Here is a 14,753-nt window from a genome sequence, read left to right as displayed (position 1 = left end):
ATGATTACTCAAATAATACTGAAATATTAAATATGCTACAACTGCCACGCAACTTCGTGGAGGGGCATTACTGAAGGATTGCCCCTCTTCTCATCGCTACCATCAGCGAAGTGGTATGAGAGCCTGAAGACACACACTCAAACTTTTGGGAATAGCTCCTCCACCATCCGTGTTCTGAACAATGATCGCAAGAACTCTACCTCCTGATCTTTTGTTTGCATTAATTATTTTTTTAAATATTTCTTAAGGTAACTTATAGTAAATTTATTTTTTATTAATTGCACTGTCCTGCAAAACAACAAATTTCACAACATAGGTCAGCAATAGCAGACCTGATTCTCATTCTGAAGGACTTGCTGCACCTGTGATCCAAACCATGCCCCTTTTCGAGCTGCTGCCGTCAGGAAGGAGGTACAGGAGCCTTTGCTCCCACACCACCAGGTTCAGGAACGGTTATTATCCCTCAACCATCAGGCTCCTGAACCAGCGTGGATACTTTCACTCACCTCAACTCTGAACTGATTCCACAACCTGCAGACTCACTTGCAAGGACTCTAACACCCAAGTTCTCAATATTTATTGCTTTTTGATTAGTTGTATTTGCGTAGTTCATCCTCTTTTGCCAGTCTTTGCGTGTGTTTTTGTATTTCTCTGTTCTACTGGGAATCCCTGCAAGAAAATCATAGTCATAGTCATAGTCATACTTTATTGATCCCGAGGGAAATTGATTTTCGTTACAGTTGTCCCAACCAAGAATAGAGTATAAATATAGCAATATAAAACCATAAATAATTAAATAGAAATATGTAAATTATGCCAGGAAATAAGTCCAGGACCAGCCTATTGGCTCAGGGTGTCTGAGAATCCAAGGGAGGAGTTGTAAAGTTTGATGGCCACAGGTAGGAATGACTTCCTATGACGCTCTGTGCTGCATCTCGGTGGAATGAGTCTCTGGCTGAATGTACTCCTGTGCCCAACCAGTACATTATGTAGTGGATAGGAGACATTGTCCAAGATGGCATGCAATTTGGACAGCATCCTCTTTTCAGACACCACCGTCAGAGAGTCCAGTTCCATCCCCACAACATCACTGGCCTTACGAATGAGTTTGTTGATTCTGTTGGTGTCTGCTACCCTCAGCCTGCTGCCCCAGCACACAATAGCAAACATGATAGCACTGGCCACCACAGACTTGTAGAACATCCTCAGCATCGTCCGGCAGATGTTAAAGGACCTCAGTCTCCTCAGGAAATAGAGATGGCTCTGACCCTTCTTGTAGACAGCCTCAGTGTTCTTCGACCAGTCCAGTTTATTGTCAATTCATATCCCCAGGTATTTGTAATCCTCCACCATGTCCACACTGACCCCCTGGATGGAAACAGGGGTCACCGGTACCTTAGCTCTCCTCAGGTCTACCACCAGCTCCTTAGTCTTTTTCACACTAAGCTGCAGAATCTCAAGGTCACATATACGTACTTCAATAGTAAATTTATTTTGAACTTTGAGCACCAGAGGGCCAGTGCGGAAGGAGCAGCACACTGCTAAAGGAACACCAAACTGATGGAGCTGAGGGGGTATAGTGATAGACCATTGCACTGAATACTGAGGGAGCATCACTGTCGGAATAGCAGTGCTGAGGGAGAACTCCCATGTCAAAGGTACAATACTGAGGCACTGTAAGAACAATAGAGAGGGAGTATCAATGTAGAGGGAGAATTAGTGTAGAAAGCAGTAAGTTCGTTAAGTTAAGTTTGAGCTTTATTGTCAATGCTAAGGACAACGAGGGTGCAGTAATACCATTCAGAGCAAGCACCACACTAGCAATTCAATTACTAATACCACAATGATGAAACTTAAAATAACATCAGAGTTATTTAGAATGTCATCTATGTTACAACAGAATTGAAAACAAACAACTCCAAAACGGGACATTGTTCATTTCCATGACAGCCCTGGGGAAGAAGCTGTTTTTCAGCCTGAATGTCTGTGCAGGGACATTTATGTCTCTCCTGCCAGACGGTAGGAGATCGAACAGGTGAATACTGGGTTGGGATGAGCCCATCACCACCTTGCGAGCCTGCCGTATACATCGTCAGTTGTAGATGGTTTCCATATCTGGTAGCTGTGTCCCAGTGATGTTCTATGCAGTCCTGTTCATTCGCTGAAGTGCTTTTTGGTCGATCTCACTGCAGCTAATGTACACACTGAAATGTAGTAGGTCAGTATGCTCTCAATTGCACATCGATAAAGGTTTACCTGCAGCTTTTGGGGCAGATTTGCTCTCTTTATACTCCTAAGAAAGATTAAGCACTGCCGAGCCCTCACTACTATCGAGGAGGTGATGCTGGTCCAAGAGGGCTCCTCTGTGATGTTCACTCTCAAGAACTTAAAGCTGGAGACTCTTTCCACTGCTTCACTGTTAATTAGTAATGAAGCTTGTTCGCTTCTTCTCGATGTCCTGAAATTGATAATCATTTCTTTGTTGCTTTTTGATGTTGAGTGAAAGGTTATGGTTATTACACTGTTGGTTGGACAATACTGTGTGTGTGTGTGTGTGTGTGTGGGGAGGGGGTGGTCACTGCTCTGCTGGAGGTACAGTTTAGACAGGCAGTACTGAGAGAGTTGTGCACTGTTGAGCAGCTCAATGTTTGATTTCCAGAGTCATTATATTTGAGGTGGAAGACTGAGCATTAATAAATGTTCAAAAAGAAAATGGTGGAAATGTTCAGTAGGTCAGGCAGCATCTGTGGAAAGATGTTAAAGGCATCCGTTAGTCTAGCGAGACCATGGATCTGCACCTGGAAAGTCTTCACTCTCCAGGGCGCAGGCCTGGGCAGGGTTGTATGGAAGACCAGCAGTTGCCCATGCTACAAGTCTCCCCTCTCCACGACACCAATGTTGTCCAAGGGAAGGGTATTAGGACCCATACAGCTTGGCACCAGTGTCGTCGCAGAGCAATGTGTGGTTAAGTGCCTTGCTCAAAGACACAACATGCTGCCTCGGCTGGGGCTCGAACTCATGACCTTCAGATCACTGGTCGAATGCCTTAACCACTTGGCCACGTGCCCACGGAAAGACGTTAGGACCGGTAAATAGAGAGAGACACACAATTTAGTCTTCAGTAGGAGGGAAGTGTTGCAAGGATCTGTAGAACAAAGAGAATGTCTATGATAGGACAAGTTCAAGGATCAAGAATCAACTCTATTCACCATACACATTTACATGCATTAGGAAGTTGCTGTGGTGTGTAAGTACCAATAACAACACATGATATGGAGCAAACTTAGTACACTGGAAACCATCTCCATTAAGCCAGGAAAAGTCATTGCGGGCACCACCCACCCAGCAAACTGCCTTTTCTGAAAGCTCTCTTCTGAAAAGCTCTATAGAGCCAATAAAATGAAAGCTTTACATCATCTTAAAAGTTTTTTCCCCAGGCAGTTAATCTAATGGGGTGTATGGGGTGTCTAGAGAGGGGTAGCACCTGTGGTGTGGGGGTTTGCCGTGCCCTTTTTCAGGGCAGCTCGTCCACCTCTGGTCCCCACCTGGCGCTCAGCTCTCACCTGTGGCTCCAAGTAGCTGTAGCACGCGCAGTGGCCACACCCCGGTAAACCGTCTCGGCAGACGGGCCAAACCAGGTGAGGGTAGCAGCCGGGTCTTCGACCGTCGGTGAGGTAGGGGATCTGCCTGTCCCAGCATGTGAAGTCTGGCCATGGCGGATTGAGCAGAGGAGACCGATTAATGGTCCAACGGTCAGGAAGGCAGGCCAGCGGGCATTTGTGGAGCGCTAAGAGCACGACAAGGCACTTAGACGTCCTGGTCATCCACTGCAAGAGGTGGTGGTCTCTTTAATCTCATCCGGCAGAAGGCAAAGGCAAACTACTGCTGTAACTTGCCACGTACATGATTTCCCAACATGTCAGAGTAGCGTGCAGGGAAATCGTCAGCCAACTGGAAATTTCAGATCCGACCTAACGACGACGAGTTAATCTAATCAACCATTCTAGTCAGCCCCCCACACCCCTCTCTATACATTACATCAATCACTGCACTGTGAACTCTTTAAACCATTTTTATAATGCTGTTTACAATATAAATTCATGTTGGTATTTATGTATTTATTCCATATATGTATTGGCACAACAAAAGACAACATTCAATAATTATAAAGAGTACAGAATTATTCAGAAATAAGTTAGGGGTTAAAGTATAGAAACTGGAATAAATGCATAAATATCAGCCACTTTTAGTCCTCCTAATTTCATCCTTAAAGATCTCTTCCATTTTCTTCAAGATCCCCTGGGTAACAGTCTTGTTCCTCAGACTTGTGCTGGGTCTTGAAACTTTGCAGAAGACCACAGAGAGAGTGGAAGTGGGATAACGGCCATCAAACAGAGCCAGGGTCACTCCCGCCGGCTGAGAGCAGATGCTGCGTGAAACTATCGCCCAGTTCACATCTGGTTCCCTAACATAGCGGAGGCCTCATTGTAAATATCAAATGCAGTACAGCACTACAGATCACCTACACTTCTGAATGAGCCCTCATACCTCAAATCTGACATATGGACATACTTTCGTCCTTAAAGACGGCAGAACTAACTTCTCTCTCCCTCTCCATCCCCTTTTCTCTCTAATACACACACTTACTCTTTCCTTTACACACTCTCCTTCACACATACACACTTACTCTCTCCCTTACATCCTCAAATACACACACACACACTACACACTCTCTCTCTTTCACTCTCACACACACCATTCTGTCTCTCCCCTCCCCCTCCTCGCCTCCCCTTCCTCCCCCTCCCCTCCTCCCTCTCTCTCTCTCTCTCTCCCTCTCTCTCTCTCTCTCCCCTCTCCCTCCCCCTCCTACCCCTCCCCTCCTCCCTCCCTCTACAGATAGGAAGCGAACTGCTGATTCACCTGCAGAAGTCTCTCTGGAATCTCAGATACTGGGGGGAAGGGAAGAAGTGAAAGGACAGATGTTACACATTATGTGGCTGAACCATTTTTCAGCTCCCAGTGCAAACTGGTTTTTTCTTAAACTCACTTCATTTTCACCAACACAATGTGGCAGCGCAAGGAAATTGCAGAACTCCACACATCTTTGACTTTTCTGTGGTTTCAAATTACATCCAGCAGGGGGCCCTGGGTACCGACAGGATCAGAAGCTTGCGCTGGTTTCAGGAGGAGGGTCGTCTCCGATACCGGACAATAATGACAAAGCGGACGGAAGGATGACATATGGAATTTAACATGTTCATTCTGAGTTGATCAGACATCCCACCCTGCAAAAACTCATTTCAGGGAGGTAGCACCATCAATTTGCGGGAGACTCCCGGAACTTCCAGGAGAGGTGGGATGTCTGCAATAGAGTAGCTCCTTAGCAGCCAGCCAACTAGTTTAAATTACGTTAGCTATGCTAATGAACGAATGGCACCTGTTAAACGCACCTCAACATGTCTTTTACATTTTAACCCACCATGGGCAATAGAAAAGTCACTGTTGCAAACAGTGCAGCGAGCAACACTGTCATTATTTTTGACCCCTATTAGGCAGGGGTACACTTTAGTGTAGTCTGGGGTGATATACATTTTATATTTTTTTTGGAACACTGTCATGGCGTGCGCGCGCTCTCTCTCTCTCTCTCTCTCTCTCGTGGTCGCTTTCTCTCTCGCTCTCTCTACCTTGCTCGCGCACTCTCGCTTGCTTGCTCTCGCTCTCTCTCGCGTGCTCTCTCTCTCGTTGTGGTTCTCGCGCTTTCTCTTTTGCTTTCTCTCTCGTGCTCTTTCGCTCGCTCGCTCTCAAAAAATTGATTTTCGTGATATTATATATAACTTCCAGGCATCAAGGAGCCACTATTAATATGCGGGAGGCTCCCGGAACCTCCGAGAGGGGTGGGATATCTGAGTTGATGCATGTTGGTACTTTTAATAAAAATAATACGTACACTATGAATGATATGGAACTGGAGAGTATTAAGGAACAGGTGGACTTTGAGGTACATGTCCAAGAATCACTGAAGATGGTTGAGAAGGTGTGCGAGAGACTTGCTTTCATTTGCCAAGCATACAGCATAGGAACAGGGAGGGCCCGTTTCTGTGCTCTATGACCCCATGACCCTGTGAAGCAAAACAGCCCCGAATACAGAAACACAGGCATCATCATAGCATGCCTGCCATCTTCATCAGAGGGTGCAGGGGAGACTTACCAGGATGCTGCCTGGTCTGAGAGTATGTCTAATGAAGGTAGGTTGAGCGAGCAAGGGCTTTTCTCTTAGAAACATAGAAACATAGAAAACCTACAGCACATTACAGGCCCTTCGGCCCACAAAGTTGTGCCGAGCATGTCCTATGCTCCATGTACCTATCTAAAGGTCTCTTAAAAGACCCCATCGTACCTGCCACCACCACCGTTGCCGGCAGCCCATTCCATGCACTCACCGCTCTCAGTAAAAAAACCTACCCCTGACATCACCTCTGTATCTACTCCCCAGCACCTTAAACCTGTGTCCTCTTGCGGCAACCATTTCAGCCCTGGGAAAAAACCTCTGACTATCCACACGATCAATGCCTCTCATCATCTTATACACCTCTGTCAGGTCACCTCTCATCCTCCGTCGCTCCAAGGAGAAAAGGCAGAGTTCACTCAACCTATTCTCATGAGGCATGCTCCCCAATCCAGGCAACATCCTTGTTAATCTCCTCTGCACCCTTTCTATGGCTTCCACATCCTTCCTATAGTGAGGCGACCAGAACTGAGCACAGTACTCCAAGTGGGGTCTGACCAGGGTCCTATATAGCTGCAACATTGCCTCTCAGCTCCTAAATTCAATTCCACAATAGATGAAGGCCAATACACCGTATGCCTTCTTAACCACAGAGTCAACCTGTGCAGCGCTTTGAGCATCCTATAGACTCAGACCCCCAAGATCCCTCTGATCCTCCACACTGCCAAGAGTCTTACCATTAATACTATATTCTGCCATCATATTTGACCTCTTTGGAGAGTAGGAGAGTGAGAGGTGACTTGGTAGAGGTGTACGGGACGATAGGAGACATAGATTGAGGGGATAGACAGAGACCTGTTACCTTGGGCAGAAATGGCTACTAGCAGGGGTGTAATTTTAAGGTGATTGGAGGAAAGTATGGGGAGGTTGTTGTTTGATCTTGGATAAAGAGTTGTTGAAAGAATAATTACACGGATAAACGATTATAAACATAATGAAGTGAACAATCCCAACTTGTGGAACAGCAGATAGAAACTGGGGATAGCATATCTTCAGGATGCTTATTATGAGTGAAACACGGACAGAATGCTGGAGGAACTCAGGGGGCCAGACAGCGTCTACGGTAATAAACGAAACACTCGATGTTTCGGGCCAAGAACTTTCCTCAGGATTGAGAAGGAAGGGGGGAAGACAGCAGAATAAAAAGGTGGGGGAAGGGGAAGGAGATTAGCTAGAAGGTGGGGAGGAAAGATAAAGGGGTTGGAGAGGAAGGATTCTGATAAGGGAGGAGAGTGGACCGCGGGAGAAAGGGAAGAAGGAGGGACACCAGGTGGAGGTGATAGGCAGGTGAGGGGAAGAGATAAAGGGCTGGAGAAGAAGAAATCTGATAGGAGAGGAAAGTGGACCGAAGGAGAAGGGAAGGAGGAGGGGCACCAGGGGGTGGTGATGGGTAGGTGAAGAGAAGAGGTAAGGGGCCAGAGTGAGGAATAAAAGAAGAGGGAAGGGAAGAAGGAAAAAATTACCTGAGGGAGTAATGGATGTTCATACCATCAGGGTGGAGGCTACTCAGATTGAATATAAGGTGTTGCTCTTCCATCATGAGGGATGGCCTCATCGTGATTATTCAGTCCTTCCTCCATATTGCCAAATGCAAGCTGTCAGTTACGGAGCTCAAACAGTTCCAAACTGCATAAATGTATTTTAAAGAAGTGATTGAGTAACTGGGGCTGATAATCAGGCCTCACACGCAATCTGCTTCTTGTTTAGGAAGCTCCACAATTGCTTGCAAATACCTATGTGTGCATACTGGGTAAGCTATCCAAGACCTTTTACAGAAAACAATTAGCTTTATTTCCTCTTCAAAAAGATTCCAAATTAGATTAACTTTATTTGTCCCATGTGAATGAAACATAGAAGCATACAGTGAAATGGGTCAAGATTTGGGTTTATTTTGCACATTTACATCAAAACATACAGAAAAATGCGTTGTTTGTGTTGAAAACCAACATAACTAAGTGTTGTGCGTTCAATATTTCAATACTATTTGGGGTATATGGGGTGTCAGGGAGGGGTAGCACCTCCGGTGGGGGAACATGTCGCGTCCTTTTCAAGGCGGTTAGTCTACCTTTGGTCCCCACCTGGCACTCAGCTCTCATCTGTGGCTCCCCGTAGCTGTTTGCATGCGACAGCGGCCACACCCCGGGCAACGGCTTCGACAAGCCGGCTAAACCAGGTGAGGGTAGCCGACGGGTCTCAAACCCTCGGTGAGATAGGGAGCTGTCTATCCCAGCATGTGAAGGCAGACTCCAGCGGATTGAGCGGACGAGACCAATAGAAGGTCCAACGGTCAAGAAGGCGGTCTCTGCAAGCATTGTGGAACGTGTAGAGCACGACAAGACACGGAAGACGTCCTGGTCATCCACTGCGTCTAGTCCCATCTCCAGCCGTCTCAACTCTGTCTTGCCACTGGATCCAGATGGGAATTGGGAAGAGAGACAGTGAGGCTGACGCTGCGCATCTCTCCCTCACTTAAATCCAAATCACGCGCTAGTCTCGTCACCATCAATGGTGTCAAGGTCTTCATCGACGACGACGATGGACGAACAACTATTTGTGTGATATCATAAACTTATTGTTTGATTAAGCATTTTTTATAACAATAAAATCACACCGTGGGTTGGCAATGTTTTACAGTGCAGGTGACCCGGGTTCAATTCCCAATACTGCCTGCAGGGAGTTTGTACGTTCTCCCCGTGACCGTGCGGGTTTCCTCTGGGTGCTGCACAGTGCAAAGGCGTACCGGTTGGTAGGTTAGTTGGTCGTTGTAAATTGTCTTGTGATTGGGCTGGGGTTAAATTGGAGATTGCTGGGTGCCGTGGCGCGAAGGGCCAGAAGGATCTATTCCACGTTTTTATCTCAATTAAATAAACTTCTGAAAAAGCAAGGTCGGGTACTGGTCTTATCGTGACCACGGAGTCCGAGAGCAAGGAACAACCTGATGCTTGGACAGTTTAAAAGCTGGGCCAGAATGAAATGGTCGGGGTGTCAGGGTTGGAGGCGAGTGAGGGGCTGGTTCGATTTGCTGCTCCACAGGGTTTGCTCAAACCTGCCCCGGACTGAGGCCGTGGCCTGCACCCAGGGGGTTCTGGATCAGCTGCAGCAATGTCTGGCATTGCGAACTTCAGTTCTGAATGCTGATTGCTTGCTTTTATCGTTTGCACAGTTTGTTTTTTCTCTCTCTCCGCACATTGGGTGTTCGACAGTCTCCTTTTGTTTTTACAGAGTTCTATACATGCTTTGATAACTATACATACTTTGATAATTAATGTCCTTTAAACTCTGATTCATTGCGGGACGGATGTAAAAGTACGTGAATTGCGTATGTCATGAGTCTAACATATGATAACTGCGCACTTCACTTAAAGTAAGAACAAAGGTAGACTTGCCTTCCCGGCTCCTTAGTTTTCCCTGGAATTAGTTTTTATGTTTTGGAGTTATGAAACATAACACTGAGGCTGTCCTGAGGGCAGCCTGCAAGTGCTGATACATCTTCTGGAGCCAACGTAGCTCACCCACGATGCTCGGCCGAACAACGCAGAACACAAGAAACAACAGCACAACAACCACAAAACAAGCCCCCATCCTTCCTCCTAACTATGTGCATATGCGCGCGCGCGCACACACACACACACACACACACACAGTCCCCATAACCCCCAAAATAGGCCGTCTTCTTCAGCCTCCAGCGGACTGGGAGTCAGGCTAGGACGTGCAGGCATTAGGCCTTCGACTACCCCAGCAGACCTGCGGCCATTTGTGCCAACGACCAGCACAGCCCGAGGAGGTGCTGGGAGCAGCCGTCGCCATGCTTCTGTTACCAGCATAGAATGACCACAAGAACCTTAAACACTACCTGGCAGATCAGGTGGCTCTCAGTGACAGACAGCAATTGCAATTTATAAACACAAAATTGGGAACCGGCTTACAAAGAATGGGATCCAAAGCTGTAACAAAATCATTCTTTGTTATTCACAAACAAAGGAGGCACTATAAAAATGTTGATGTAATTTTAATCCTACTTTAGGAAATATGTAAACCACTCATTAACCACTTCACTAAAATACAGAAGGAGCAATCAGTTAATCAACTGATCTAATACAATGGCTGAGATTCACTCAGTCCCCAGTCACTTCTACAGTTCTCTCTCTCCCTCTCTCTCTCTCACATTCTTTCTCTCACCTTCTCCCCTCTACCTTGCTCTCTCATACTGTCTTTTTCTCACGTTCCTTTGTTCTCTCTCCCTTACATTTCTTCCTCACCCTTTATCTCCCTCTCTCCTTCTATCCCTCTCCCTCTCTCCTCCTTTTATCTCTCTCCTTTTCCCTCTCCCCTCTCTCCTTCTCTCTCTCCTCCTCTCTCTCCCCCTCTCTCTTCCTCTCTCCCTCCCTCCCTCCCTCTCTCTCTCCCCCTCTCTCCCTCCCTCCTCTTGCTCTCTCTTTCTTTCTTTCTTTCTTTCTGTCTGTCTGTCTCTCCCTCCCCCCTCCTCCTCTCTCTCTCTCTCTCTCTCTCTCTCTCTCTCTCTCTCTCTCTCTCTCTCTCTCTCTCTCTCTCATGTCGGTCTATATTGGTCTATTTTTTAGCACTGGTCGCAACTCCAACCTAAAGCGAGTTTCATATCTGCACTAAAGTTGATTTATTTTTAAAACCTTTCAAAACTCCTTACCCTACTACTTTTTCCATCACACTAGGGTTGTTATCCTTAACTCCTGCGGCCTTCAATCTGAGCACACAACTTTAAGACAGGTTTTGCAGAAAAATATATTTTATTGTTACCTACCCTCAAGGCGGTGCACCAGCAGTCCAGTACATGGTCAAAACATCGACGCATTCCAAGTGGGCACCATTTTGTCTTGTAATAACAACTTCATGCTACACACTACTTTTGCAAATACTGTGGAGAAATCAAATACAATGCCTGAAAAGTTAACCCTCTCCTTTCTAAGCCAGAATCTGTTTCTTAAAACATTCAGATTTGCAAAGATTCATCCAGATCACAAGTTCAGGATTTTCCCAGCCTGCTGGCTAAGTAAAGTATTTGCATGTTAACAATGATTTGAAGAGTGAACGGGAAATCTCCCACACCTTGTTGATAGCAGTAGAAAGTAGAGGAGAAGTTTTATGGGTTGATAAATTCACAAAGTGCTTGTCTAACACGTCATTGCTCTTTAGTGTTTATTCATACTTCATTTGCTAGGAAGTAGCAGATGGAATTGAACATTGAGCAATTATCAGTGCCAATCCTCACTTCTGAGCTAATGATGGAACACCCACCACCCTCTGATGTGGAGAGTTACAGAGATTTACAGTCCTCTGCGTGAAGGAAATTCTCTGAACTCCAGCCCTAACTCGAAACTCTCCCGCTGAATTTGCCTGTGTCAAAGTTCAAAGTAAATTTATTATCAGAGTTAATATGTGTCGCCATAGACAACCCTGAGATTCATTTTTGTGCGGGCATACTCCCTAAATCTACAGAGTCATAACCATAGCAAAATCAATGAAAGACCGCCGGACTTGAGTATTAAACCAGAACGTGGAAGATAACAAACTGTGAGAATACAAAAAGAAAGAATTAATAATAATAAATATATAAGCAATAAATATCGAGACCATGAGGTGAAGAGTTCTTGAAAGTGAGTCCAGAGGTTGTGGGAACATTTCAATGAAGAGGCAAGAGAAGTTATCCCTTTGGTTCAAGAATCTGCTGGTTGAGGGGTAATAACTGTTCCTGAGCCTGGTGGTGTGAGTCCTGACACTCCTGAACCATCTCCTTGATGACAGCAGTGAGAAAAGAATGAGTAGGGAGAAGAGAAGTCTATGAAAATGCTGGAGGAACTCAGCCGGTCAGGCAGCTTCTACGGAGAGGAATAAACAGTCGACATTTCGGGCTGACACCCTTCATCAGGTTCAGCAGTCCAAAACTAGTGAGGACAGATAGGGAGTGATTTCATACAGAGCTCAGAGCTAACTTCTTTCCACAGAGGGCAGTGAGCAACTGGAATGAGCAGGTGCAGTGTCAAAACCCGAGAGGTGCTTTGGAAAGGTTTGTGGAGAGGGAAGGCAGAGAGGATTATGAGCTGAACTCAGGCAACTGGGATTAGCAGGGAGAGATGCTGTGGATGTGCTGGGATCTGTGTTGACCTGTTGGGCCATAAAGGACTTTTAGAAACTTAGAAACATAGAAAACCTACAGCACAATACAGGCCCTTCGGCCCACAAAGCTGTGCCAAACGTGTCCTTACCTTAGAAATTGCCCAGCTTTTTCCCTGTTATATTTTTCTGTGATTCTATATGATATTATTGTGGCTACCTCCACCACTTCCCCTGGCAACTCGTTCTGTATAAGCACCAACCCGTATGTTAAGAAGTTGTCCTTCAGATCCTTTTTAAATCCTACCCATCTTGTGCTGACACAGCAACATCTTTGGTCCGACATTCGATCGCCTCAGTGGCTCGTGGCGGTGGACAGACTTTCGACTGTGGTTTGATGTTTAGTGTCCTCAGCGCTGAACGTGCTTTGCTAATTTTCACGATTTGATTGAGGTACTTCAGTGTGGAACTGATCCGTGGCTGAGGCCTGCAGCCATTGACGTAGCTCTGAACTGACTGAGCTGGTGACATTGGCTCCTGGACCGGCCTCACTCTCCCCAGTAGCTCGTGGCTGTGGACTCATGCTTGGGGACTCTGTGACTCGATGTTTAATGTTCTGTGTGTTATTTGTTTGTTTTTTGATGTTAGTAGCCAGTCCAGTCCATCACAGGCAAAGCCCTCCCCACCACTGAGCACATCTACAAGGAGTGCTGTCACAATTAAGCAGCCTCCATCATCAAGGATCCCCGCTGTCCAAGCCATGCTCTCTTCTTGCTGCTGCCAACTGGGAAGAAGGTACAGGAGCCTTAAGTCTCACACCACCAGGTTCAGAAACAGATATTACACTACAATCATCAGGCTCCTGAACCAACGTGGATAACTTCACTCACCTCCACACTGTACTGATTCCACAACCTATGGACTCACTTGCAAGGTCTCTAAGACCATAGACCATAAGATATAGGAGCAGAAGTAGGCCATTCAGCCCATCAAGTCTGCTCTGCCATTCAATCATGGGCTGATCCTATTCTTCCAGTCATCCCCACTCCCCTGTCTTCTCCCCATACCCTTTGATACCCTGGCTAATCAAGAACCTATCTATCTCTGCCTTAAATACACCCAATGATGGCCTCCACAGCTGCTTGTGGCAACAAATTCCGCAAATTTACCACCCTCTGACTAAACTAATTTCTCCGTATCTTAGTTCTAAATGGACGTCCTTCAATCCTGAAGTCATGCCCTCTTGTCCTAGAATCCCCTACCATGGGAAATAACTTTGCCATTATCTAATCTGTTCAGGCCTTTTAACATTCAGAATGTTTCTATGAGATCTCCCCTCATTCTCCTGTACTCCAGGGAATATAGCCCAAGAGCTGCCAGACGTTCCTCATAAGGTAATCTTTTCATTCCTGGAATCATTCTTGTGAATCTTCTCTGAACCCTCTCCAATGTCAGTATATCCTTTCCAAAATAAGGAGCCTAAAACTGCACACAATACTCCAAGTGTGGTCTTACGAGTGCCTTATAGAGCCTCAACATCCCTGCTCTTATATTCTATACCTCTCGAAATGAATGCCAACATTGTATTCAACTTCTTCACTGCCAACTCAATCTGGAGGTTAACCTTTAGGGTATTTTGCACAAGAACTCCCAAGTCCCTTTGCATCTCTGCATTTTGAATTCTCTCCCTATCTAAATAATAGTCTGTCCATTTATTTCTTCCACCAACGTGCATGACCATACACTTTCCAACATTGTACTTCATTTGCCACTTCTTTGCCCATTCCCCTAAACTATCTAAGTCTCTCTGCAGTCTCTCTGTTTCCTCAACACTACCCACTCCTCCACCTATCTTTGTATCATCAGAAAATTTAGCCACAAATCCTTTAATACCGTAGTCCAAATCATTGACATACATCGTAAAGAGCAACAATCCCAACACCAGCCCCTGTGGAACTCCACTGGTAACCAACAACCAGCCAAAATAGGATCCCTTTATTCCCATTCTCTGTTTTCTGCCGATCAGCCAATGCTCCACCCATGCTAATAACTTCCCTGTAATTCCATGGGCTCTTATCTTGCTAAGCAGCCTTATGTGTGGCACCTTGTCAAAGGCCTTCTGAAAATCCAAGTACACCATGTCTACTACATCTCCTTTGTCCACCCTGCTTGTAATTTCCTCAAAGAATTGCAGTAGGTTAGTCAGGCAGGATTTTTCTTTCAGGAAACCATGCTGGCTTTGGCCTATCTTGTCATATGCCTCTAGGTACTCCATAATCTCATCCCCAATAATCGATTCCAACAACTTCCCAACCACTGATGTCAAGCCAGCAGGACTTTAGTTTCCTTTCTGCTGCCTCCCACCCTTCTTAAATAGCAG

At 45.9% G+C, this 14,753-nt stretch overlaps 1 protein-coding gene across 3 annotated transcripts in view; it reads right to left on the bottom strand.

The window, feature by feature from the left end:
- Positions 1-253: 253 nt before the first annotated feature.
- LOC140204766 (uncharacterized) overlaps positions 254-14,753 on the bottom strand; it is a 96,477-nt gene continuing 81,977 nt past the window's right edge. The window contains exons 3-4 of one of the 3 annotated variants that reach the window (XM_072271530.1): positions 11,064-11,177; positions 254-669 (exon numbers count right to left, since the gene is read on the bottom strand). In XM_072271530.1, coding sequence (XP_072127631.1) covers positions 11,163-11,177 — 15 coding nt within the window. In that variant the 3' untranslated portion in view covers positions 254-669; positions 11,064-11,162. Of the gene's footprint in view, positions 670-748; positions 1,675-7,853; positions 7,913-11,063; positions 11,178-14,753 lie in introns of those variants that run through there. The other 2 variants (XM_072271529.1, XM_072271531.1) reach the window with 2 other exon arrangements.

Source organism: Mobula birostris, chromosome 11 (genome assembly GCF_030028105.1).
Source record: "Mobula birostris isolate sMobBir1 chromosome 11, sMobBir1.hap1, whole genome shotgun sequence".
Lineage (NCBI taxonomy): Eukaryota > Metazoa > Chordata > Chondrichthyes > Myliobatiformes > Myliobatidae > Mobula > Mobula birostris.
The sequence above is the reverse complement of the archived record's forward strand: the minus strand, read 5'-3'. Positions and strand labels throughout refer to the sequence as shown.